The sequence below is a fragment of the Ictidomys tridecemlineatus genome, chromosome 6, assembly GCF_052094955.1.
Source record: "Ictidomys tridecemlineatus isolate mIctTri1 chromosome 6, mIctTri1.hap1, whole genome shotgun sequence".
Lineage (NCBI taxonomy): Eukaryota > Metazoa > Chordata > Mammalia > Rodentia > Sciuridae > Ictidomys > Ictidomys tridecemlineatus.
In genome coordinates, this window is record NC_135482.1 from 87,138,345 (window position 1) to 87,166,271 (window position 27,927).

Here is a 27,927-nt window from a genome sequence, read left to right on the forward strand (position 1 = left end):
GCCTCTAGATCTTTATCTTCTTTGTACTTTTACTGCACACAGAAGGGCTCAAAAATGTTGAAATGGAGAATAGTAACCCAACAGTGATAGAATATAGCATTTTCTCTCAATGTATGCTATAGTAATCTAATTAAGAGAAATAAGAAAATGAAGATTTCTCTAAAGGTCCAGCAGACTTTCATGAAACGTATTTTGAGGTTTAGACTAAAACATCGATAATTTAAAATACAAGTAACTACTTTTCTGTCAAGAACATTTTTCCAGTAGTTCTAAAATACTGATCTCAAAACCAAACAGATAACTTCTTAAACATTATGTTCAAGAACATAATGAAAAAAAGCATAAAATATGTAGTAGGCAAAGTGGTTCCCCATTGATGGCCTTGTCCTGATGGCCTTGTCCTAATCGCTGCAACTCATGTCTTCCCTTACATGACAAAGGGGAATAGAGGTTAGTTTAGATCATATGGGTAGGTCCAGTGTAACTACAGAGGGCCTTCAAAGTGGAATAGTTAGGTAGAGGGGTCAGATTGGTGTGATATGAGAAGGATTCAACCCACTATTGCTGGCTTTGAAGATGGAGGAAGGGGCCAGGTAGCCTCTAGAAACTGGAAAAGCAAGGGTACAAGTTTTTACCTAGAGCTTCCAGAAGAAATGCAGCTCTGTTGACACTTTCATTTTGACCCAGTGAGACCCGTGATAGATTTCTAATTTGTAGAAATGCAAGAATAATAGAATAGGTAACTATACTCTGAAGTAGTGATTTCTCTCTCTTTTTTTTTTTAATGTAAGAAAGGTACTGTACCAGTGTCACAGGTTTAAAGGGAGGCACATCTCAGGACAGTGCAGACACTTAGTCACCATGCTTATGAACCAAAAAGGATCCTGAAATAGTAATTTTTAAAAACTTTATTATTAGATCATTTAATAATCCATACCTCTGAATTTGTTTGCAGATGTCGCCGTGTATTGATAGCTCAACATTTCGATGAAGTGTGGAATTCAGAAGCATGTAATAAAATGTGTGATAACTGCTGTAAAGACATTTGTAAGTGTGTATTTTTAAATCTTTGTAGGCTAATGTATACAGCTAGGATTAAGTAAGGGAAGTATTAGACCCCCAATGGATTAAAAAGATAAAACAAGTTATGACTAGAATTTTCCAGATTCAAAAATGTCTTGAAGTAGGTAAATATGTACAATATAGCAATATAAGTATAGGACATGTGAAATTTTTAAAAAATAAGGCAAAATTTGATCCTTCTAAATAGAAATATGGGCTGGGGACATAGGTCAGTTGATAAAGTTGCTTGTACAAGGCCCTGGGTTCAATCCCCAGCATCCCCCCACACACACACACACATTAAAAAAAAGAATGAGCTAACCCTATGATAATCTCTTAACATTTTGTAGTCACTGGGAAGAAAATATAGTGCAAACAGATTTTAGTGAAATGATGAACTACTCAGTAAGACACTAACTTAGTGGTGTCTTTTTTTCATTGTGTATGTATGTATATGTTGTTCTTGAAAAGCTAAACTAATTAGTTCTTCATATAGAGCCTCATTTAGTTCTCATGCCTTGGGTGGAGGTCACTGCACTTTTAACTTTGCAGCTAAAGAAAGTTATTTATGAGGTTATTAGATTATCTTAAACTGACCAAGTTAACAAAAATCTGATATTTTAGAGTACCAGCCTTTTAACAGTTGGGAATATTTGTCCAGGACATTTTTGGCATAGGAACCCATATTAGTTTTTAGAAATTGGCTTAATGAACATGAATCAGATAAGTAAGTATGAGGAACAGACTTTCCTATAACATATACCTTTTAATAACTGTCTGGTGGACACTTTATGCTTTTTAGAGTACCGCTAGCCTGCTGATAACCAGGGTATTTTCTTTACATTACTATAAATCCTACAATATGTTGGTCTAGTAATAGAGACTTGAGGAACAGCCTCATCTTAATTTAGAACACAGTAAAAAAAATAAATAATAATGTTTAAGAATGGCTCACATTGATAACTAATTTTAAACCAGTTTAACCACTTACGATATCCTATCCTTGCTCTCATTTTGAAATTCCAATTAGCTATAACCATGTCTCTTTCATTGTAGCATTTGAAAAAAAGAATATAACAGAGTACTGTAGAGATCTAATTAAGATCCTGAAACAGGCAGAAGAACTGAATGAAAAACTCACTCCGCTTAAACTGATTGATTCTTGGATGGGAAAGGGTGCATCAAAACTGAGAGTAGCGGGTGTGGTTGCTCCTGTACTTCCTCGTGAAGACCTGGAGAAAATCATTGCACACTTTCTTCTACAGCAGTATCTTAAGTATATACACACCCATTTCTTGTCCTTTCATGTTATCTTTATGTTTTTTTAATTATAATAGAATAAATGGCTTTGTAGTTATTCATGTCAACTTTAAAATGCTATAGAAAACAATTTACCTAATGAACAAACTCAAACCTTGATCAAAAAAGTGCAGAACTATTTTTTATAAAGATTATATTTGTGCTCATATAGTATAATTGTGCTACTGTATTTTTATAAGTATTAGAAGTATTTTTATTATTTCATAGTTATTTAAAATTGTAGTTATTTCTTTTAAAAATTTCAGTTTGTGATTCTGTGAAGTTTTCTGATTGTTGGCCTTTATCTTCTGCAGAGAAGACTATAGTTTTACAGCTTATGCTACCATATCGTACTTGAAAATAGGACCTAAAGCTAATCTTCTGAACAGTGAATCACATGTTATTACTATGCAAGTAAAGAAGCGCACACAGAGCAATTTCAAGGTAACTGACTGGCTACTTTCCGTTTTTATGTGCTTAAAAATATATGAAAGCTTATGGGATGTTTTTCTGCATTTCTCTCCTGGGTTCTGGTGAATACAAGAAGAGAAAAATCATTTTCTTCTTAGATTCTGAGTGTGGAAGAGAGAGAGTATAACTTTATTTTCTGTGGAGATATTAAATAGAATAGACTACCCAACATAGACTAGGAGTTTCCAACCTTTGGAATGTGAATTCCATTTTGAAGTCTAATTTTGGAGGCCCACTTCCCTCCTGATACTGGTTGTGATCAGCAATAGTTAGGAAATCTGTCTATGCTACTCCAGAGTTACAAACCCAATACTGTCAAGCCTGCAAAAGCATGCCAGGAACCACTGTGTCTCAGGACACCACCAGTTTTCTTTAGGTTTGTTTTCACACAACATGGCCTCTTCAGATTAGGCTCAGATTGAGGAGAATTTTGGAGGTGAAAACTAGACTCCTGGATGAAGAATAAGCTAACTGATACATAAAGAATATTTTGAGATTATTAATCTCATGAGAAACTGAAAAGCTGAATTTTTACCAGGGTGCTTGCTTTGTTATTTTTTGTAGGTTGAGACATCTGAAGCTTATTCTGAACAAGCTGATAAAAAGAGGGAAGGAAAAACTTCAGGTAACTTCCAGAAGTCCACAAACATGCTTCAACAGTCTGGTTCTAAGAATACAGGGGCTAAGAAAAGAAAAATTGATGACGCCTGAAATAACTATTACGAATTTTCCACAACAATAACTGTTTATGCATGTACACATTATTATTTTTGTAGTTAATAGTTTATTTTAACAACAATTTCACTGATACTTTATATAGAGAAAACTATTTTTAGAGCTTATCTTTGTGAAGATTTGAGAATTTGAGACCTTTAATTATCAATAATTAGGAATCAAGAATTATATAATTTTACTGGGTCTGGGGTTGTGGCTCAGTAGTAGAGTGCTTGCCTCCCACATTTGAGGCACTGGGTTTAATCCTCAGCACCACATAAAAATAAATAAACAAAATAAAGATATTATACCCATGCATAACTAAAAAATATTTTAAAAGAATTATAATTTTACAATATAAAACAAGAAATACAAATAATTTTTATGCAAAATTTTACAAATACAAAATAACTGACAATAAATTCATCTGGCTTTCTTACAGTCTTTATGTGTTGGTATACCTAAATGTATTTTTTTCTTTTAATGTAACTTTTTGATGGCACTATTAAACTGACACAGGCTCATCACTACAACTGAGTGATATTTTAAGCTGAATAATGAAAATGAATTCATCAGGTTATAAAAATATCTATAATTCAAAAAGAATAAGACATCAATATAAATAACATTAGCAAATAAGTTACAGCTACATCTCTATTTCAGGGAAATGAAACTGTAAGCTTTCTTAAACTATATCCCTACTTTGACATTTTACAGTCAAAAATGGATCTGGTCTATTAGAATACATTTTGGCTAAATAGATAAGAACTTGGTTAAATATGCTCCCAAGCTAAATCATAAGTAAGTTCAAAATATAAAAAAAAATGTGTAACTTAAGATTTCTTATATAATAAGGGGCCAATTTTGTGTTAGAAATATATCTATAAATAAATTATTTGAACTGATTTCGTCTTTAGAATTGTATTTAATACTTTTCCCACTAACATCATTATCACTTCTATATATAACTTCAGTGTGGCCATCATTAGATTATTGCAATGATTCACTTTACTGACTTCCAGTTTTCTTCATTTGGACCTTTATATAGTTCTTGAAGAAATTTCCATTTTAGTCAAAATAATCTTCTATATCAATATTTGGATCTAGAAGATCTTCTCCATATGATGAAAGATCCATTTGGTTTAGAATTAAATTTTCGAATGTTTCCTCTAAATCAGTTTCACCAATTAAGACAGCTCCCATCATTCGCCCATTTTGCATGACGACTTTGACGTATTCTTGTCCTTTGGTACACCTCAGCATTAATTCATGATCTGAACCTAAGCCCTGTGCATTGTATTTTCCCAACAATACAACCTGTATATGGGGATAAAAAAGTTTCTTGTGAGTACCTAATAGGAAATATAAAATTGTGCAGTTACTTTGGGTCAAGCTAGAATAGCCAGCAGAAAAACTGTTCAACAAAATTTTAGCTGAAAATGTCATTGGGGAGGATCTCAAAGAAAACATTCTAATGTCATGCATTTATTCTACATATAACACTACCACATAATCTGCACTAATATTAAAAGTATCAGTGAATATGTTAATGTATAGTATTAACATTAAAAGTGTCTAGAGAATATAAGGGGATGTACTTTATAATCTACATGAATATTAAAAATGTCTAGTGAAGAAATACATGATATGTGAACTATATTCGACTGGAGTCATTGTTTAAAGATTGAAAAAACTGAGAGCTTTCATGGACAAATTATTTAATCTCTCTGAGCCTTACAAATGTATTTTTCCTTATATATAAATTAGGAAGGTAAAGACCTGCTTTGGAGTGATGCAAAGAGAACTAAAATGTACAGGAGAAACTGGTTCATTATTGAGTATGACAGCTAACAGGTGAATCTCAAATAAAACTCAGAAATGTACAATAGGAAATAAATCTGGAGAGTTTTTTTTTTCCCCCATCTTAACTGTAAAACAGTATAGTAACACGGTAATAATTAAGATTAGGAATTAAAAGCAATTCTAGACACTGACTGGCAAGAAAGAGAAAATGTCATTTTTGTAAAAATGACTGAAAACAAGTAAATTTTTGAGTAAGAAAATGAGATGATCAATCATATTTATGTACTAGACTAACAGAAAAGGCAATGATTTCCTTAATTATCTTACCTTATAGTTAAAAAATTTTGTTACATGAGCAAACAGTTCAAAGCTGAAATCCATGTCAATAGAGTCTCCCAAACTAGCTGCAGCCATGCATTTTGCAGCATACCATCCCATCTGTCTGGCTTGGGTCCACAACCTCATCTGAGACAATGAAAAAATGTTATACATTTTTTAAAAATGTTATACATTTTAACATTTTTGAAAATGTTATCATTTTAACCTGTACATTCCTTTAAAGAGGGTACAATGTTTGATAGTTTTTCAGATCAGTTGGTTCTGGCAGTTATCATCTTACTGAAGCAGTTACCTGTGTACTCCAATTAAACTGACTTAGGTAACTGTTAATTTAATCAATTTAGTGCCTCAAAAATTAAGATACTGGTAAATAGAAGACAACAATGAGTGGCAGGAACACGAAACTAAAGAGATAATTCTATAGATAAAACTATGTGCTGGCCCGCCACATGCTTTCTCTTAAAAAGCAAATGACCTGAGGACATTGTGGCCCTGCTCTGGCTTAAATCCATAGGACATATTACATTCCTCAGCAAACAACCTGTTATATGTGGAGCTGCTCTTTTAAGACTCTTGATTGTAAGATTCCTCACTGCTGAGATGAACACAAGTTACCCTGAGGGGGGACTTTTATGACCTTCTTCATACAGACCAAAAATTCCAAGACTCGGGAAGATAGGCTTATTAAAAAGCAAAGCCCACTGACCATAAAATCTGCAAAATACAAGTTTCAATTAGAACTAGTCAGCACAGGCCAAGATGACCAAGAGTTGCCATTCAATCTTTAGCATGTAATTATAATGGTAAAATTCCCACCCTGTTCCAGAGATTTCACTTGGTTACCTGTGGGTAAGACCATGCATGGTAGGGATTTAAAAATTTGATGTAATCCTAATGTCAGTTAAGAATTGAGAGGCCGTAGGACAGCTCTCTTTAGAAAATTCCTTAAGACCTTCCAATAAAACTAGGGAAAAAGGAGTGCCACATCTCTCTCTTCTTTGAGATGATCCACCCGCTTCTTTGAGGGTCTTTCCCTGTTCCTCCAATAAACTTTGCTATGTATACTTCCACTACATTTCGTGTCCTGCTTGCTTCACATTTTCTTCTGCAAGAATACAAGAGCAGAGAGACACCCCTGGCCTATTACAGGTAATAGTATGACAGCAATCACATGTATATTTTAATAAAATTTCTACTAAATATTATGAAAATATTTCAGGTACACTGAAAATGAAATTTTAATTAACCAGTCCCCACATCAAAGTTTGTCTTAAGCATTGAGAGAGATGCCAATCTCTGAAAAATTTGGTCCACAGTCTAGTAACCTTTAGATTTAGGCATCAGATGGTTAAAATCCTACTGTACACTTAACCTATGGTCAGCCAGATACAGATATTTGTCAGCTGGTGCCAGCCCTAAGGTATCATATCAGATTTCAGCAATCAATTCTGGAAAGTCATGCAATGTCATCTCTTTGACAGAACTAATTTCCCCTCTATTGTATTTTTATTATATTTCTATAAATTTTGGAATTCCCTGGTATAACAGAAAATACTGGCCTTGGGAGTAACAGTAAATGTGAATTTCATTCTTCTACACATTTATTTATCTTTTTGAGCCTCAGTTTCTTCACCTGAAGCATAACCACCACTACCTACTACATGGCTGTTCTCCAGGGAGAACAGGTTGGCCTATAATAGGCAATTTGTTTCCTTCTTCACCTCTGTGTGTGCATATGTACCTTAATACTGACTTTTGTGTGCAAAAACAATACAATATAGGCATGAACTTTGAGCATTTCTAGAAGTGACTTAAAAAAATCTTTATAAACAAGGTAGGTTTAATGAAGTAAAAAGGTAGAATATTGTAAGAAATCAGAGTTAACTGAGCACAGTAATAGCTGGACAATGGCTATAAGAAGTGGCCTGCACTATCATGTTGCTGGGCCATTACCTAGTGTAATCCAGCCTCAATATTCCTTGAGTTTGCATCTTGGGCTATATAAAATTAATATTTTATTGCTTCTGCAAATTAAGAAATGGAATCTATTAGATTTACTCAAAATAAGAGATGTCTGTTTATTTTTTAATATTTTCCCTGTATAAAATTATAGCATATTAAAGGAATAATTCATCTTAGTGGGTTTAAAATGTTTGTAAAAAATCTCACAAACTCCTAATTAAAAATTTTTGACAACTGCCAGGTGTGGTGGTGCACACCTTTAATCCTAGCATCTCCAGAGGCTTGAGGCAGGACGACTGTTGAGTTCAAAGACAGCCTCAGCAAAAGCAGTCCCTAGGCAACTCACTGAGACCCTGTCTCTAAAATAAAATAGAAATAGGGCTGGAGTTGTGGCTCAGTGGTCGATTTTAATTCCCAGTACCACCACCACCCCCGCAAAAAAAAAAAATTGTAACAGTTATACCACAAAAAATGACAAAGGATGATGGAGAAAACTGAAAAGAAGCTATGTTGCAAACAAGAAGACTGACAGTATTGATGTCTATTCTACATTAAATAAAAAAATGACACTGCCTCTTCAAATATGCAGTACTTTCTCACTACATTATACCCTATAGTTAATCTGAATGAATAATAGCTCTAACCAAGAACTTGTCTTTTTAACTAAGGTTCTTTTATCTGTAATATGTCTCTTATCTTTACCCCTTCTCACATAACCTCCTTGTATTTTTAATTATCTTCCTCTAGTATTATTATTCTCCCACTAGAAGGAAATAGGCTAGGGTGTGAGGAAAGGAGGAAGTGCAGAGCCAGTTGGGAATTGTTAGGTGGAGGAAAGCAATTCACTATAAGAAAATTAATCAGTAATGATTACCATAATAGAGTTACCCAGGAATAGGAGGCTTTATGTAATCTATGATCTGAGTCATTTTCATTGTTTAAATTAAAAGCTCTGCTATGGTTGTGACTATAAGGTTGTGACTAGCCACATGTAGCTTTTAAATATAATTAAGAGTAAATAAAACCAAAAAGTTAAGTTCCTCAGTCATATCAGCTATACTTAAAAGTACTCATGTGACATGTGCTGCTAGGGGCTGTCAGATTAGACAGTACAGAATTATAGAACAGAATTATAGAATTTCCATCACAGAAAGTACAATTGGACAGAACTGATAGGCATATGAAAATGAAAAAAATACTAGCCCATAATTTCTTTTAAATTAAAAAATATCTCAGCTTGAGCTTTGAAGTCAGACCTGGATTCTAAGGCTGACTCTGGCTCACTCTACTGATATTCTCAACTTCATACCCCTTCTCAGTAGATATCCCAGGAGTCAATGGAGATGGAAACATCTGCTACACTGAACTGTGTGAGGCTTGATGTGAGAATAAAGTGGTGAAACAACAGGTGTTCAATAAAACTATGTAAAAGGAAAAGAAAATAGATATCTCAATCTACTATGGTATAACTTACCAAAAAGGGGGAAAAAAACTAGTTTTATTTTTTTAACATCAGAAAATGACTGTGATATAAGAGTCCTCCTTAAAGTAGAAAAGCTGGAAAATTAAAAAGTTGGACTTGTTGATAGCAACTGATTTATTTTCAAGTGCATTATCTAACAAAAACAAATGACCATAAATTTGAGCTTACCTGCTGCCAGACTGGGCTAGGTTGCCAAGAGGCAGTGCAGATGTCACCTGCAGCATAGATATCAGGAAGGGATGTGTGCATATGGTCATTCACTTTCAGGCCACCATCTTCTCCTAGTTCAAACTAAAAATGTTCCTTATAAGCAATAAGTGTTGAGAAAAATGAAACAAGTTTTTCATTCTAAAGTAAAAGACCAAGTGAAATTTTTACTCCTTGGTGTGCTGATCTTTAATGAGAAAGTGAAAAACAGCTGCCAAATTTAGACACCTAAGCTGAATTTCCAGGGATCAAATTCCTACTAACTACAGAATCAGAAAAAAATTCTCAGAATTTCAACATCAAAAAATATTTAATAATCATATGACTATACCACCCATAATTACAGAAACATTCCTGTTTTTATAAGCTTTTGCTGCATAGCAATCAGTAAATAATTAAAAAAGAGTCACATTTGAGAATTCATAGGAGATGTTAGTCTCTTACTAAAGTTTAGATAAATTGTATGTTATGTACCTTGAAGACATTATGCTGATATTAAGTATTTTAAACAATAAAGAATACTGTAAATCAAAGCTTGGCTATAAACCAAACTGTTTTCAGCCATCTTAAGTTATATGTTAATACTAAAACAATTTTTCATGCTTGAGAAGAAATCTTCATAAAAGTTAATACTTTAAAAATAATCATAGTTAGACAAAAAATTTTATCTTACATTGTTACCACTGAGAAAAGGTTCTATATTTGGTGTAACTCCTGTAGCACTGACAATGAAGTCACAGCCGTATATCTTTTCATTGGTCAATTCCACATACACAGGCCACATCTCTTAAAAAACAAAACAAAACAAACAAACAAAAAAAACTTTATTCTCAGATATAATCACCAGCAATTATTCACTGCATTACATGAATATAACAACTAGAAATGAAGAAGAAAGAGGGCTGGGGTTGTAGCTCGGTGGTAGAGTGCTTGCCTAGCACATGTGAGATACTGGGTTTGATCTTCAGCACCACATAAAAATACATAAAGATATTGTGTCCTCTACAACAAAAACTGGAAAAGGAAAAAAAAAAAGAGGGAAATGAGTTTAGAATAATACCCTTGGATAATTTTTATAAGGTACTTTTTTATAAGGTACGTCATCTTATTTGGGGTATAATTACAAAAAACATGGCATTCTACATGTTTTCCTTCAAACTTGGACATATACATTTTAACAAAGTAAATTTAACTGATAATCACTTTCTAAATTATTTCCTTGAAAATTTTCATGAATATTTTATACTGTTTGATCCAACTAGTTTATTTTAAAAAAAATTTTTTTAATATTTATTTATTTTTTTTAGTTTTTTTCGGCGGACACAACATCTTTGTATGTGGTGCTGAGGATCAAACCCCGGCCGCATGCATGCCAGGCGAGCATGCTACCACTTGAGCCACATCCCCAGCCCCCCAACTAGTTTATTCTTCAGTGTTTTTCTTCATAGTACATAGTTCATCTTGAACACTCCCTTTTCCTATGGAAAAACTGAAAAGAATTTGGAGCAGGAGAATTATATAATCATATATTTCTTCAAATAATGCACAAGAGTGTAGAATAGTAGTTTTCATGGGAATGTGGAATAGGACATAGAAAATCTATATCCTATTCCTAAATACAGAAATTTTCAATCCAATTAAGGGAAGTCACTTTACCTCAACTAACTTTAGGATTTTAAAAAAATTTATTTGTAATATGATTTGTTTTGAGCTGTAATATATTGATTAACTCGTTGAGCTGAGACAGTCCAAGCACTGTGTAAAATTTAAAGCCTTATATAATTTATTAGAAATTTTAAAGAATAAGTAGTAAAATGAAATGACTTAATGTTATTCAATTATGGCTTTATTTTTTACTTAAATTTTATATAGAAATCTGAAGTTTTAAAATATAAGACAGCAAGACTGTATTCCTTTAAAATAAGTTGTTATATATTTTACCTTTATCACCTTTAACTGATTCATTATGAAGGTCTCTTGGGAAAGTACAGGACTTTTTCTTTAGAATTCTAAATTCTTCCTGAAGATAGATTTTCTTTACTTCACACATAGTTTCAATATGAATTTTACGAGAAAACTAGAAGTAAAAAGAAAAAAAAATGGTTACTCTAATACTTCAAGAAAATAACTTGTGTTACCAAAGATGAAGAAAATAACTATAATACACTTGCAGAAACATAGAGGGGAAAAACAATACTTAGATATGAATTACTTTGGATACCCCCCAAAAACCTCTCCATTTTTGTGCATAAGAGGAATGAGCAGAAATGCATTCAGTACTTTAAAGAGACCTCGCATTTGCACTGGCAAATAGAATGGAGGGGATGCTTTTCATTCTTAGCCGGATAATTACACATGCATAGTTTGAAAATTAGAATAGTAACAGACTATAAAAACTTCTTCAGAAAAATTCCAGAACCTAGCACTTTACTAGTCCTAGGAAAATAGTAGATATTCAGTAAAGGTTTATTGAACTGTATTATTGTGTTAAAAAAAACAATCGTAGGATCTAAGAGTACAGAAAGAAATGATTCTGTATAATCCCATCCTCCAAATTAAGTATACCATGTAGCCAGACCCTCTTACTTATCCAAAGCTGAAAAAATTGTTTTAAAGAAATCAGAGAGTTATTAAGAACTCTATGCATACTCCTTTTAAAATATGACAGCTTTTTAACAACTGTCAAACATTTAAAATAGTTAATGAATAATAGCAAGTAATCTGCTTATCCAATTAGGATATTAAGTGAATGTGTTTGAACCTATCTAACCAACTTTTTTTTTGAATTTTCTACTCTTTTTTTAAAATTATTTTTTATTTATATATGACAGTAGAATGCATTATAATTCTTATTACACATATAGAGCACAATTTTTCATATCTCTGATTGTATACAAAGTATATTCACACCAATTTGTTTTTTTGGGATTGGCTAACATCACCTAGCATTATCTTCTCTAACTCCATCCATTTACCTGCAAATGCTATGATTTTACTCTCTTTTATTGCAGAGTAATATTCCATTGTGTATATATGCCACAGTTTTTTTATTCATTCATCTATTGAAGGGCATCTAGGTTGGTTCCACAGTTTAGCTATTGTGAATTGTTCTGCTATAAACATTGATGTGGCTTGTCCTTGGCAGTATTTTAAGTCCTTTGGGTATAGACCCACGAGAGGGATAGCTGGGTCAAATGGTGGTTCCATTTCCAATTTTCCAAGAAATCTCCATACTGCTTTCCATATTGGCTGCATCAGTTTGTAGTCCCACCAGCAGTGTATGAGGGTACCTTTTCCCCCACATCCTTGCTAACACTTACTGTTGATTGTATTCATAATAGCTGCCATTCTGACTGGAGTGAGATGAAATCTTAGAGTGGTTTTGATTTGCATTTCTCTAATTGCTAGTGATGATGAACATTTTTTCACATATTTGTTGACTGATTGTATATCATCATCTGAGAAGAGTCTGTTCAGGTTCCTGGCCCATTTATTGATTGGGTTATTTATTTTTTCAGTGTTTTAACTTTTTGAGTTCTTTGTATAACCTAGAGATTAGTGCTCTATCTGATGTGTGAGGGGTAAAAATTTGCTCCCCAAATGTAGGATAGTTATTCACCTCACAGATTGCTTTTATTTATTTATTTTTTTGCGGGGAAGAAACTTCTTAGTCTGAGTCTATTCCATTTATTGATTCTTGGTTTTAATTCTTGTGCTACAGGAGTCTTACTAAGGAAGTTGGGGCCTAATCCCATATGATGGAGATTAGGGCCTACTTTTTCTTCTATTAGACGCAGGGTCTCTGGTTTTATTTCTAAGTCCTTGATGCATTTTGAGTTGAGTTTTGTGAGAGATAGGGTTATCTAACAAACTTTATAAGTGTAACAGAAGTATCTGAAGTGATCTTGAAGAAAAGATTAAAAGAGGACAGGTGTGTTCAGTGTAATCAGGGTTTGGAAATTTCTATGCCTTCAGAGTTAAGAGGAAGACTGAGAGTTGGATAAATTTCATATTCACCTATCTTTGGTGGGCATCTAGGCCAAATGGCTTTGAGTCCTTTCCTAGCACTATGGATTTATAAAGTAAAGTGACCTACCAATTCTTTGGCTAACGTTAACAAATGCCTCACGAATCTAACATTGCATTTAAATATATTTAGCCAGTGTATGACACATACCTCTTTTGTTCCTTTAAGACTCAACCCTTCATGCCAGTCTGGTCCCAAGGCACTGCCTACATTATCAGCATTAACTTTGGTTCTTGCTTCTTTTTTCTTTCCTGAAAAAATGAACTCAGATGATTTACAAATTGCCAGGCAGAAAATTATGCCTGTGTTCTGAAACTTTAGGCAATGTATGATTCTCATTCGTGACTAAACTAAGCATTAATCATTTCATTCTTTTTAATATTGTTTGGTTTATACCTATAAAATGGATAATCCTTCCATTAAGTATTGTGTATAAATAACACTTGATGTATTTTTTTGGATATTACATACCTAGATAATTTGAAGGGTAAGAAAATTAGTTGTCAGATTTTCAAATTTTATGAACTTTTAAGAACTTCAAAACTTACAAATTTTTTGTTTTGAATTTTATAAGTCAGAATTTTTCTTTTTTTCTTTTTTCTTTTAGAGAGAGAGAGAGAGAATTTTTTTAATATATTTTTCCCCTGGGCGGACACATCATCTTTGTTTGTATGTGGTGATGAGGATCAAACCCAGGCCGCACACATGCCAGGCGAGCGCGCTACCACTTGAGCCACATCCCCAGCCCAGAATTTTTCTTAAAAGCTATTAAACAACAGCAATAACAACAAAAATTGTGAGGTTTGTACTTGTGGTATTTTAGAAAATTACCTTGGGTACTGCCCTATAGCATCTGTTTGCAAAGAGGCAAATGGGCTGGTTTATTTAATTCATTCTAAATTTCTCAATTGTATATATGTTTTAGAAAATCTGAAAACTTCATATAAAGATACAGGAATAAATATCCATAGTCTTATATACCAAATATATTTTGCTAAAATTTTATAGCCCTTTTGTGTATAGTTTAAAAAATTCCATATGAGAATTAATGAACTAGATGGCATACATACCTTCAGTTGTATATCTAGTTCTTTTATGTAAAATATTAGTCTCTGGTTTTTCAGAAATGAGTTTGGAAGTCAAAAATTCTGCAGCTCCTACATCAAAGAAAGTATTCCCAATAGCTTTATCTTTAATGGCCCAAATAACTTCACAGCCTTCAATTTCATATCTGAAACAAATATTAAGGTTATATGACATAATTTCAAAGGTCCAAGGAGAAATCTCTGTATCTGCAAATAACAATTATCTTTTAAAGCAAAAGTAACAAACATTTTTAGACAAATTTGGAAAGACTGATTATAAAGAGTAACATAATACACTTTAAGAATAATAAAAATACAATAAATAGTTGCATACGGTGGTATATTCCTGAAATCTCAGTGACTGAAAACTGAGGCAGGAGAATTGCAAATTTGAGACTAGCCTCAGCAATCTGGCAATGCCCTAAGAAACTCAGCAAGACCTTGTCTCAAAATAAAAATAAAAAGGGCAGGAGATGTAGCTCTGTGGTAAAGTGCCCCTGGGTTCAATCCAAAAGCAAAACAAAAGAATACTAAATATATGTACTTAACATTAAGAAAAATTTTATTACAATGAATATCATTTCAGAGTGTTCAAGTTTTATGCAACTGTCCTCCAGATGTACACAAGGTTTTGTTCATATGGTTATAGTGCAATCAATAATGGATAGATGGTAAATAGCTACAGTATTGGGAATAGTTGACTTCTTTGGAAACATTTTTAATGGTTCAAACAAATTGCCATTTTAATCTCTTGGACTGGTATAATGTAACACAGGTTATGTGACTTTTCAAGACTAATAATAACCATGAGAAGATCTTTTTAGTACATCATACTCCTGGTCACATGCTATTCATGTTTTTTTGACATACTGGAAAGAAGCCCTTTGCCTTATCCAGTGTTACTTTATTTTTCCTACTCTCCAATGCTAACATTTAGTCACTAAATTTTAGATTACTGGGAGAGAATTCTATTTTATGTTGGTTAGGTAAGACATTGCTTATCAGCAGAAAATGAATACATACCTATTTGATAATCTTTCTCAATTTACATATAGTCATATAGTTATCATGAAATGCTTTCCTTTTTATAAATGAGAAATTTATGGTTTTTCATACCTTAATATAGCAGTATAAAAACATCAGCGTAGTTTAATATACTTATGATTGACTTGTAGGCCACAGTTATTTTAAGTAATCACCACAAAGTAGTCCTGAACTTGCTCTTCCTCAGCCTTTAATCTTCTTCTCTTAACCTAAATTGAGGTCTCATCAAGATATACAAGCTTGAAGGTATCACACATAGATGAAATACTTTTATTTTTAAAACCACTCAAAAAATAGACAATAGCGTGGTATCACAGTTTGGTAAAATTGTGAAAAACTGTTTGAAAAGGAAAGAATTAATCTGTACTTGGAAAGAAGAAACAGATAATAAGGGGATACTGATGAACAAAATTAGTGTTAGTCTCTGTGGAACACAGATGGTATTAAAGAGTAGAAAGGGTTTACATATGTCATTTTTCATCCTGGGAGACAGAGAACTAATCATTCAATGGATCCAAACACAGAATAGCAATACTTGTGACCATTCTTAAGCTGTCAAATAGCTTACTGTGTGTAAAATTATGTTTTATCCATGTTTATAGTCTTCATTCTTCAACATAAAGAAAATGATAAAAGATTAAATGTTGGAGACTATAAACATTTTGGAACATAAGAAAGCTTTTAAATGTAAATTATAATAATTATTATATGATACTTTTGGTGACAGCTGATGAAGATTATCTGTCACATGTACAAACAATCTGAAGCCCCTTCTACATCTGTGCCTCTCCCCCCATGGCTTGAATTTTGGTTACTACTCTAGAATTTTCTCTGCATTTTTTCTATACAATGACAGAAGCTTCCTATCATAATAATGATTGCTACCTCTAAAACTTAAGTTATTGCTGAACTCTTATAGGCTTCCAATGGGATTGACCATCCTAAAAACACAAGGGCAAAAACTATTCTAAGAGTTGGAGTGGATGCATAAGCAAAGGCAGGCTTGGCATATTCCTTATTTTTATTCAAGTTTTTCCTTCTGTGATTTGACCCAAACTTTCTGGCCCAAAAGAGATCTAGACTATGTATGTTAGCCACCTACTGAAAGACAAAAATCACAAGGAAAGTGAACTAGTGTTCTGCAGTTCACAATAGGCTATTTCTCAACATTTTTTTGAACTTGAAATATCATCTTAAAATGAAAATATTACCCGCCCCCCCCCCAAACAAACAAACAAAACTAAGAATTGGGAGAACCACATCTTTTTTGTTGTTGTTGTTGGGGTGGTGGTGGTGACTGAACCCAGGGCCTTGCATATGCAAGGCAAGCACTCTACCAACTGAGCTATATCCCTAGCCCTGGGAGTACCATGTCTACTGTTATTGGGTTTCACTGGCCAGACAGGTAACAAATTAAATGAGTGAAGGAGGGTGGGTATAAGCAATAAAAAGTGTATAGGCCATGAAATTTCTTAGGTGTATACATGTAAGTTATTTTTATACACAGTGCATAGTTATAAAGCACATCTATGCATGAAAACTTCCCGGCCACCAGTTTATCAGCCCTTCAGACCAAAAGCATTCCCAAATCCTTTATGTTTTGTGAGGAAATTTCTACAGAGATGGGTTCCATAAGAACTATTTTTTTTTCCTTTAGAACACTGAAAAATAGTTATGTTTATCTTTGATTTTCAGGGTATGTTTTCTGCTAATAATCATATGAACCACAGAGCAATTCTTAAATAATATTTTAAAACATACTTACACTAACTCAAGTGCAATACCACCGTTTCCTATGATCATTATTCTTTTAGCTTTAGTAAGCTGTTTCTGAAATTCCTATATAAAAAAGAAAATAATAAGACAGTGTTTTGAAATAGTGGACAATACCTGAAGCAAGAGGCTTTACTGATAATATTCTAAAAAATGTGTTTTATCAAATTTATAAAGGAACAATAAAATAAATCTCACTTCCCCATACTACCAGAATATTATCCTCTCAATTATTACAATGTTCCCCTTTGTTTCATTCCAAGCTGCCTTTGTAGCAAGGCCTATCCTGATTTTTCTTGCCTTTTATGTCACTGTATGTGAAGTACTTCAGAATTTCAGCAAGAGGTATTGTCAAGGTTACCACATTTCCAACTGTTTGACCAAATCAATTTTTATTCTTTTTACCTAGCCTCTCAGTGGACCTGTTTCCTTAGAGTCTCTCAACATAAAAATTTTCAGGAATGAGAAGCATAACAACATAGTGATTAAGAGAACAGGCTCCAGAGTCACTGGCTTTAGCAGTTCCTAATAGATGACCTGGGGCAAGATGCTTAACCACTATGCCTTAGGTTTCTTAACTCTAAATGGAAATAAGTAACTATATCCCTTAATATTTCTGAAGGACTGTTTATATGACGTGATAAAGCTATTAGGAGTAGCAGACATGTAATACTGTCTAACAATTATTGAAAAAATGTATTTACCATTATAGGAGAACTACTTGACACCCCCCCCCCAAAAAAAAGAGACTTATGTTCAGCTTGGAGAAGTCAGTGGCCATTCCTCTGGACCTTTTAAAAGTACAGACTTGTCTTATTGCTTCAGAATTACATCTGAGCAAAAAAATTTTCTCCTATTATCTAACTTACCATTGTTATTAAATTGGCCCCTAAATTTAATGTTCACTAAAAATTACTTTTTAAAAATTCTACTGTAGAAAGAAACAGAAGCTAAGTTTAGTTTGTTCTTCATTGAGGATACTGCAATTTAAGAAAGGTTTATAAAGAGCACTAGACATAGAGATGAAAGGCATGAGTTTAAACTATACATATGTTAAACCTGAAGTATAACAGATGTTGTACTTCCACTTTTTATCTGTTCTAAAGTAAAAATCTCAGTGTTCTATTTGTAAACCACTCTGCTAGGTAGTTCCCTCCTGATATTATAAATGCTTTCCTTTGTCTTTCATCCCAAGCTACCTTTGTAACAAAGACTTTCCTGAATATCAAGATTTTCATGAGAATTCAATATATGTTCATGTGTGCTGTTCAATATCTATGATGTATTCGTATGTTCATGTATATTGAAGATCTACCTAAAACAGTTCCAAACTCAAATTCTGATAGTATGAACCTATACTATTTATGAGAGGATAATCATAGATAATGTTTTTTTCCTAAATTCCTAATTAAAAGTAGGTTGAAAGAAAACAGCAATTTTAATGAAGTTAAAATGTTACATAAATGCAAAATCATAACAGGAGCAGTAATCTTGGGAATTACAAAGTATTGGCATGAAACCAGGAAGAGCTTCTTGGTAACAATAAATAAATTACCAAAAAACGTTGCACATATAAACATTTCACGTTCTTGGATGGTTTATCCTTGTTCGGTGGAATAGCAATAAACCAACCAAGCCATAAACCTTTATCAGTTCCATGATTTCATACCAAAGAAATTATGAATATAATTTCTTTGCTGAGCAATAAGATCACAAATTTAAGATATGCAATACCTTTTTGGAAAAAGATTGTTATGTTGTTTAGGTTGCAAATCAAATGTTCCCAAACTGGAGTAATTGATATGTGTGCAATGTAAGCTATACCATTCAGCACAGGCACTATATCTAACCTACGTGACAGCCAAACAAATATAGGACATTCGACTGAACTAAAACATAAGATAAATTATCAACAAAAAACAAACTAAAGTTGGCAATAATAAAACATTATAATCATTCTGGTTTATGAGAAATCTTCCTTCTGCCCTGATAAATTTAAAATTTAACATTATACATGGAACACTATGGTTCAGATGTTGAAAAGTCTAAGGAAACTTCAAGTTCCCTTCCTATGACCCAACCTTAAAATATTACCTGAGCACTGTCTGTATCACGAATTCCTAATACATAAGGATTTCCTTCACATATCAATTTTGGTTTAGCTCCAGCACACAGACAGAGTTTTTTGTACACATGCTGACTGCCATCTTCTGTGAATATGCACTGTAAGTACACACAGCAATGAAAGGAAGAAGAGAAACATACATGGGTACAATTTCACTTAAAAATTAAAACTTTAATAAGACAAAAGCGAGATAACATAATATGGTTGCCTCTTGGTGGCACTCAATTCTTAGTTATAGCAAAGCATAAGCCTATATTCTCTAGTTAAGTGATTTCTAATCAGTTTAGTGTCATAAGTCATTTTGAAGATCTGATGAAAATCATTCTCTTGCCTCTGGACTTTTTAAAAAAGTACATCCACACAAGTTCTGCAATAAAATTTTAAGGACTCTCATAATGTCTGGAAAGGTAGGTTGACCTCAGATTAAAAACTAAACTTGATAAAGAACTTTAAAATTGAGCATTTTGATCAGTTTTTTTTATCATGGGAATAGGTCATGGTGAAAATTCTTTTATTCCCAGTGGAAGTTACTGTAATATCTAGTGATTCTAATCCTATCATACCTTAATATCTGATATGGGTTCAGGGAAGGAGTATGTGGTATAGGAGGTTATAATGTGTCTTTTTAATCTAAAAATATTAGATGTGCTAAAAAGTTGCTTAAATAAAATAATAATAACTTTTAGCAAACTAAATGTTTTGAGAGATTACATTTTAATACAATTGAAAAACATGTTAACCTCAATTTTGCATGCATTGGCTTTGAAGTTTTTTATATTAATTTTTCATAATATCAGTGAATCTAAAAATACATATTAAAGATTCACTGTTTTTGTTCCTTAGTACTGAATGAAAATGTAATTCTAGGAGATTAGAAAGCAGACATAAGTGCATACTATTATGAGAAATGCTTGACTTTGGAGGTTTTCATTTGTGCTATACATTTAATTTATAAAACTTAGCAAATCATTCAAATATTTATTACCCATAAAGATATTTATTACCCAATTTAACTCTTCATCTGCATAAAAACACATTAAACCACAATCCAACCAAATATAATCCATATGGAAATATTATACAAGTCTTCCTTCAGATAATCTGGTTAGAATTTTATCTGACAGAAATAGAATTTATACTGGGAGGCTGAGATAGGAGGATCCCAAGTTCAAGGCCAGCCTCAGCAACTTGGCAAGGCCCTAAGCAATTTAGTGAGACCCTGTCTCAAAATTTTAAAAATAATAAAATATAATATTATATTGTAGTCACTGATCAAACTTGAAAACTAATTCATATTTAGCTACTATAAAAACAAGCACCACAAAAACATTTTTCATTAGCTACTGCTAAATTTTTGGAAGTAGACATGAAAATAAAACATTATTTCTAATTCACTAAGGAATGAACAGGATGATGGATAAGAATGCAGATATGTAACACACGTATCATACTTTTCAAATAGTAGTGGGAGGCACTAATATATAAATTCTTGTTTTTGAGAATCCACTCAATTTGCAAAACAACTTGACATGGATGTTATCTGGAATATGTACTACCATTAAATGTATTAGACACTTACTTCAATTTTAGAATTCGTATTTTAAATTTTTTTCTCCTAAAACTCAGTATTCCTAACTTTCTTTATATGGAATTATTTGCATTTCACCCATTTTATAGCTGAAATAGCTACAAACCCCATTTACTATTTGCCTAAAGTTCATCTGAGGATATTTTCAATCATCTGATAACATCCTTTCTTGAGACTGCCTTACTTATTCTCATGTGCAAGGGGTTACTGAGTCCTGCTGAATATATAGTAGAAATATCTCTTAAATTTGGGACATGTTTTCTAGCTACCTTGTCCCTGTCTTAACTCAGGACTTACATCATTTTGTATGAGTACAATTGCCTATTAATATGGTTGTTGGCTACCAGTACTTGGCTCCACCTCAGTTCATCTTGGACATTATTGTAGATATGTCTTACTAAAAATTATTTAAAATTTTTCTACTTTTACAATTGTGACTGAATATAAAATAAATTCAACTTCTTGCCATGATATAAAAAGCTCTTTACAATCCAGCCTTGATTGCCATTTTCTTTTATTTACTCACATCCTAAGTCCTTTAACATCCACACTATTTCTTAGCCTCTTTTTCCTTCTTTTGGCTCTTTGAACATTGATTTACTCTTCCTAGAATGCCCTTTTCTACCTGAAAAACCCTCACCCATCTTTTAAAACCTAGCTCAAATATATTACTCCCTCTGTGAAGTTCTCCTAAATACCTAGTATCAGAGCTTCAACAGTATTTTTAGGATTTTTTTTTTACATACATAATAGGCATGTCTATATTGTATATGATACATACTAGGCATGTCTATATACCCTATGATACTGACAGCTTAGAGGAGCTAAACTTGTATTATTCCTAGTATATCCTTGTATCTAATGTAGTACTTCAAAAACATTTTATAAACAGTAATGAAATTTGAAATGTAGAAACTAAAAGGACACACTCACTATATAATTACAACAAAATCTTCAAAAGTGTTATTTTTCTTTCTTTTTTAAATTTAATCTTTGCAGTACATGAGATCAAACCCTTGGGTGCTTTACCGCTGAGCTACATTCCCAGCTCTTTTTACTTTTTGAGTCAGGGTCTCACTAAGTTGCCCAGATTGCTCTTTTGAACTTGCAATTGTCCTGCCTTAGCCTTCTGAGTAACTGGAAATCCAGGTGTGTGCCACCACACCTGGCCAAAAGTGTAAATTTTTTAATAATGGAAATAAATGCCTCTAAACTTTACATTTTAGGGATTTAAATGATTGTGAATGGAAGTGGGGTAAAAAAGAAGACAGTCAAACCTCACCAAGATTTAACAGTAGAAAAATAACTTTTAATGAAAGTATCTTACATGTTCTTCACTCTTCAGTTGCTTTACTCCAGATTCTAAAACCCTAATGTTGGGGAAGCGATTTTCTAACATGGTACTTGGTTGTTCTTCAACATCAAATTCTTCCAAAATTTTAGAAACCTTTATTAGATTGAAAGGTAAAAAGAAAAAAAAAGTATATTTTAAAAAGATGTTTTAAGAATATTAATAAAATACTTTCATTTTTAAAATACACAATTACTTCATGTTCTTAAAACAAGAAAGTTGGCCAACTGCATTGTTATGGTTTGGATCTTACACGTCTCCCAAAGGCCCACATGCTAAAGGTTTGGTGCCAGAAGTGGCATAACAGGGAGGTGGTGGAACTTTTAGGAGGCGGAGCCTAGGGGAAGGAAGTCAGATAATCAGGGGCATGCCTTGAAGAGGATATTTAGATTCTATCCCCTTTTCTTTGCTTCCCAGCTTCCATTAGGTGAAGAGCTGTGCTTCAGGACATGCTTTCCACCATGATGTTCTAGTTTACTACAGGCCTAGAAACACTGGCAATGGACTGAGACATCTGAAACTGAGACAAAACAAATATTTCTTACTTTTAAGTTGATTATCTCAGGTATTTGTCACAGTAATGGAAAAACTGATTAATACATGCATTATAAACAGTGAAAAGAGGATGAGGCTCTCTCTGTATTTTAAGACTTGAACTCAAACATCAGTTCTGACACTTCTGAGTGTTAGTTTCTTGGCTTATAAAAAGACAGCTAACAGTATTTACTTTTCCATAGTTTAAACCAGCATCTTATCTATTTCTGTATTCTTCTAGCTTTTTTATTCTACTTACCAGCTAACCTTATTGTGACCTAGTCTTTGTATTCTTCTTTCCTGTTCTTGAAGATCATCAACATTCTCTCAAACTTACTATTTTTCCTATCCAGCTAAGATTCTAAAGTGGATCATTTCATCTTTTGTCCTAACCCTTTACTTCTTTGCTATTTTATCCTTAACCATTAATTATCCTGAAAACCCATCATAAATTAAACTACCTAGTTTTTCTAGTTCTTACCTAGTTTGCTGTGCAGGAACAAAACAATCTTGGAAATCCTACACTATATGGCCTGTGTATTCTTACACTTTTTGGTATCAAAAATATTTTTATTTTCTTTATATACTTACAAATTATTGAGAACCTCAAAGAATTTTTGTCTGTATGAATTACACAGATCAATATTTGCCACATTAGAAATTAAAGCTGAAAAAATTTCTAAGTATTTCTTAATTCATGTAAAAGCAAGCATAATATATCTAATACTTGTTAAAATGATATATTTTTAAATGAAAAATGACCATATTTTCCAAAATAGAAAAAATGTCTATACTACCCAAAGCCATCTACGAATTCAACAATCGCTACCAAAATTTGATTGACATTTTTATAGAAATAGAAACATAATCCTAAAATTCATGTAGGAAAAGAAAAGAGCCAAAACAGCTTGAGGAATCTTGAGCAAGAAAGAATAAAGCTGGAGTCATCAAACTATCTGATCTGAAGTTATATCATAAAAGTGCAGTAATCAAAATAGCATCATACTGGTATAAAAAGAGATAAATAGATCAATGGAACACAAGAGCCCAGAAATAAATCCACATATTTATGGTTAACTGATTTTCAACAAATGTGCTAAGAACACAAAATGAGGAAAGGACAATTTTTTTTTCAATAAACGATATTGGGCAAACTGACATCCCATGCAGAAAATAAAATTATACCCTCAGTTCACACCATACACAAAAACTGAGTCAAAATAGATCAAAGCCTTTAGGGTAAACATTGAAACTATACAACTAAGAGAAAAAATAATAGGGGGAAAAATCTCCATGATATAATCTGGGGAAGGAATTTTTGGGTATGATCTCAAAGCATAGGCAAAAAATTACAAATAAACAAATGGAATTATATCAAACTAAAAAGTTTCTGCACAGAAAAGAAAACAACAGGATGAAGAGATAATCTATAGAGTGTCAAAAATATCTTCAAACCATATGTATGTGTTAAGGCATTAATAAATAAAATATATCAGGAATCCAAATAACTCATAGTAAGAAAACTAATAGCCTGATTTTAAAAATGGTCAAAAGACCTCTACAGCCATTTCTTCAAAGAAGACATAAAAATAGATAACATATATAAAAAAGTACTCAAAATCACTAATTTAGGAAATGAAAATCAAAACCCAAATGAGATTATTACTTCACACCTGTCAGGATGGCTTCTATCCAAAAGATAAAAAGTGCTGGTGAGGATATGGAGAAAAGGAAACCCTGATACAATGCTGGCAGAAGTGTAAATTAGTATAGCCTGATGGAAAATAATAAGGTTCTTCAAAAAATTAAAAAATAGAAGTGACATATCATATAGCAATCCACTAGAAAGTATATCTACAAAAGAAATTAAATCAGCACCTCCTAGTGATATTTGTCCTTTTATGTTCACTGCAGCATTATTCACAACAATCAAAGTATGAAAGCAACCTGAGTGTTCATCATTGGATAAACAGATACAGGCAATGTGCTATTTACGCACAATGAAATACTATTCAGCTTTTAAAAAGGAAGAAATCCTGTCAGATGACAATATGGATAAGCCTGGAGGACATTATGCTAGTGAAATAAGCATAATAGAGAGCCATACCATATGATCTCACTTATATGTGGAAACTAATTGTGTTTACTGAAGACTGGGGAGTAGAGGCATTATGGTGATCTTGATCAAGGAAACAAAACTTCAGTTAGGAAGAATCATTTCAAGAGATCTGTTGCACATCCTGATCAGTAAAATTAATAATAATATATTGCACATTTGGAATTTGCTAAAGATATATTTTAACTGTTCTCATCATAAAAAAAATGATAGTGAGTTAAATAATGATTTAGTCATCCCACACTGTATATACATTCATCAAAACATCATGGTGAGGCTGGGGCTGGGGCTCAGGGGTACAGCGCTTGCCTGGCATGTGTGAAACACTGGGTTCAATTCTTAGCACCACATATAAATACATAAAATAAAGGTCTATCAACAACTATATATATATATATATATATATATATATATATATATATATATATATATTAAAAAGACATCATATATATGTACAATTATTTCTCTTCAATTTTAAAAAAGAAAAACCACTTCTAACTACTACACAAATTACTTTGTTTTTTTTTCAAATTAATATTAAAGTTATACAAATTTCTTACCTGCTTGAAATTTGTAACTGCTTTAATAACAGGAGAAGCTGTTACCAGGAGAATATCTTCTGATGGAAAGTTAATCGCCAACTTATTTTTGAAAAAAGAGAAACATGATAAATAACTTTAGGTCTTGCTATAAAAATGATGTATGTGTGTGGGGGGGTGGGATAATACAGTTTTAATAATGTTATTAACTAGTGAAATTAAAAACTGAATTATTCCTCATCTAAAGGTTTTTGTTATTCTGGGTCCTGTTCATATTTATAGGGCAGTGAATAAGGAATGTTAAACTCTTATATTGATAAAATGAGTATCATTTACATTAAACATTAACAAAGAATTCCTGAGCAAGAAAATATAAAGAAGTATCCTTTAAACTATTTTGTATACCAGTTTAAAGCTATATAGATGACAATAAACCTGACTAACAGTAAAATTAACTCCCATTTATTTTAAAATATTTTCATTCATCTTCTATGGGAAAAAATTGAACTGTCAATATTACTTAGCATCTTTCCTAAGTGCTTTGGAGCTTCTATTTCCTCATTTTGACCAGTTCATATTCTGAGAAGACAGTTATTTTAATATTAGCTTTAACAAAATTTAGACTTAACTTGCTATTGTTCAATTATTTTCCTTTAGCTACAAGCTCTTTTCCTCACTTTGAACTTAAACCATTTATATGTCAAAATCTATTTCCTCAACTCCACCAATCTATATAATCCTTAAAATCTATGGGATCTTTACTTTCTCCTTATTTGAATTTTCTATTGTATTTGACAAAACTCTCTCCATCTTTCTTGTGTATATTCTGTAATTAATCTCCTCTCTATTTACATTGCTACATCAGATACCCACAGCTTCTTTATACTACTGAAAAAAAAAACCAACAGTATTAATCAGTTGCCACTGCCTCATATACACTATAACTAAATCATCTTTCAAGATCTTTTCTTTGATCACTGTACTCCACTGCTTACAATCACCCGACTACTTGTAAATTCTAAATTTTGGAGGAATGGGGTGGGGAGGGGGAGTACTAGGAATTGAACTCAGGGGCAATCAAACAATGAGTCACGTCCCCAGCCCTTTCTTGTATTTTATTTAGAGACAGGGTCTCACTGAGTTGCTTAGTATCTCCCCATTGCTGAGACTAGCTTTGAACTTGGGATTCTACTGCCTCTGCCTCCCCAGCCGCTGGGATTATAGGCCTGCGCCAACGCCACCAGCTTCTCTCTAAATTCTTAGCATAATTTATAAGATCCTTTATGATCTGGTCTTTGCCAAACCTCATGCTTTAATCTCTGGCCAACACCCCAAAGCATCATGTGCACTGAGCTTTGCTGCTTCCAAATGGCATCATGCTTTTCCACAGCAGATTATAACGTTGCCTTCCTTTGGAATATCATCTGATGACTTTCACTCATTCTTTGATACTAAGCTAAAAAGCCATCTTTGAAAAAAATATACCTCTTCTTTTAATTCACTCCCTATCAACTCCAGAAGCGTTCCTAAGATTTAACAGTGAACACAATGGAGTGATTTGATTTCAGTGATTACTTTGTATCATCAAAATCATCTTTTTTTTGAAATACACACAGGTATATAAATATAAATGGTTCAGTTATTCATTATAATCAGAAAATAATTCTCTAGTTGTATTTAATCCCTGCTGGTTGTTTTACAAAACATCACCAGAGATGAAATCTCTCCTAGTTGGGGAATTCAAAGTTCAAGATATTTATTTAAGGGTTTCTTCATCCATTAGTTACAATATACTAAGGAGTTGGCACCTGTCTGGCAATTAAATGTAACCAGCTAAGACAACTTTAAAAGCAGGCTGAAATTTTCTGTCCAAATGCAAAGCCCTCTTTTCCCGGCATCACGGGGACCAGAGCCTGGTTCAGCCAGGTTTGGTTTCTCGGCTAATAATTTGCTTCCCTCTCATCCCTGCCCCTGAGATAACGCTTGCGAGGTACTGAAGATTTTCTGTGGAAGTTACCACGCAGAGTTTAACATCTGGGAACCCAGAAGACGCGAGGGTAAAGGGCGTGGCGAAAGCGGGACTCCGAGAACCACCAGGGAGGGGTCGCGGGAGAGGGGGTGGGGGTGGGAAGAGGCGGAGCCGCCCGCGCACCCGCCGCACCTGCTCGGCACACGTGACGCCCGCGATGCCGCCGCCCACCACCACGAACTTGCCAGTCCTCACGGGAGGGCACGCTGCCTCCATGTCCTCGAACTCTCAAGAATTTCCTGAAGATAGTAAGGGAACTTTGGGAATTCGCGTTCCCGGAAAGGAAGCCTCTGTCAGCACTCACTTCCGGCCCCTGATTTGGAGACTCTGACCTACGGGTGCCTGGAAGTTCATACTTGCTCTTTGTGCATATCTG

The 27,927-nt window shown here is 33.2% G+C and overlaps 2 protein-coding genes and 1 non-coding gene across 4 annotated transcripts in view; 1 reads left to right on the forward strand and 2 right to left on the reverse strand.

The window, feature by feature from the left end:
• The window catches only part of Recql (RecQ like helicase), a 34,691-nt gene extending 30,240 nt beyond the window's left edge, over positions 1-4,451 (forward strand). For both annotated transcript variants that reach the window (XM_078015116.1, XM_078015117.1), the window contains 4 exons: positions 956-1,047; positions 2,119-2,338; positions 2,676-2,805; positions 3,397-4,451. In XM_078015116.1, coding sequence (XP_077871242.1) covers positions 956-1,047; positions 2,119-2,338; positions 2,676-2,805; positions 3,397-3,543 — 589 coding nt within the window. In that variant the 3' untranslated portion in view covers positions 3,544-4,451. The remainder of the gene's footprint in view (positions 1-955; positions 1,048-2,118; positions 2,339-2,675; positions 2,806-3,396) is intronic.
• On the reverse strand, positions 786-883 carry LOC120888806 (small nucleolar RNA U13). Its single transcript, XR_005732488.1, has one exon. It is a non-coding gene; the product is annotated as a small nucleolar RNA U13 (small nucleolar RNA).
• Positions 4,452-27,873, reverse strand: Pyroxd1 (pyridine nucleotide-disulphide oxidoreductase domain 1). The gene is made up of 12 exons (XM_078015118.1): positions 27,684-27,873; positions 25,544-25,624; positions 22,310-22,429; positions 19,364-19,492; positions 17,262-17,335; positions 14,438-14,598; positions 13,518-13,618; positions 11,282-11,417; positions 10,014-10,126; positions 9,302-9,424; positions 5,677-5,814; positions 4,452-4,863 (listed from the first exon to the last, which is right to left on the reverse strand). Exons 1-12 carry the CDS (start codon positions 27,765-27,767, stop codon positions 4,615-4,617), a joined length of 1,509 nt encoding a protein of 502 aa, XP_077871244.1. The 5' UTR covers positions 27,768-27,873; the 3' UTR covers positions 4,452-4,614.
• Positions 27,874-27,927: the final 54 nt, after the last annotated feature.

Excerpts from the sequence above, each read along its gene's own strand:
- Pyroxd1 (XM_078015118.1), bottom strand. The coding sequence starts at position 27,767 with ATGGAGGCAGCGTGCCCTCCCGTGAGGACTGGCAAGTTCGTGGTGGTG. Across the intron at positions 22,430-25,543 it reads CAGTTACAAATTTCAAGCAG|GTTTCTAAAATTTTGGAAGA; the intron begins GTAAGAAATTTG and ends AATCTAATAAAG. Across the intron at positions 11,418-13,517 it reads GTCTTAAAGGAACAAAAGAG|TTTTCTCGTAAAATTCATAT; the intron begins GTATGTGTCATA and ends TTTTACTTCTAG.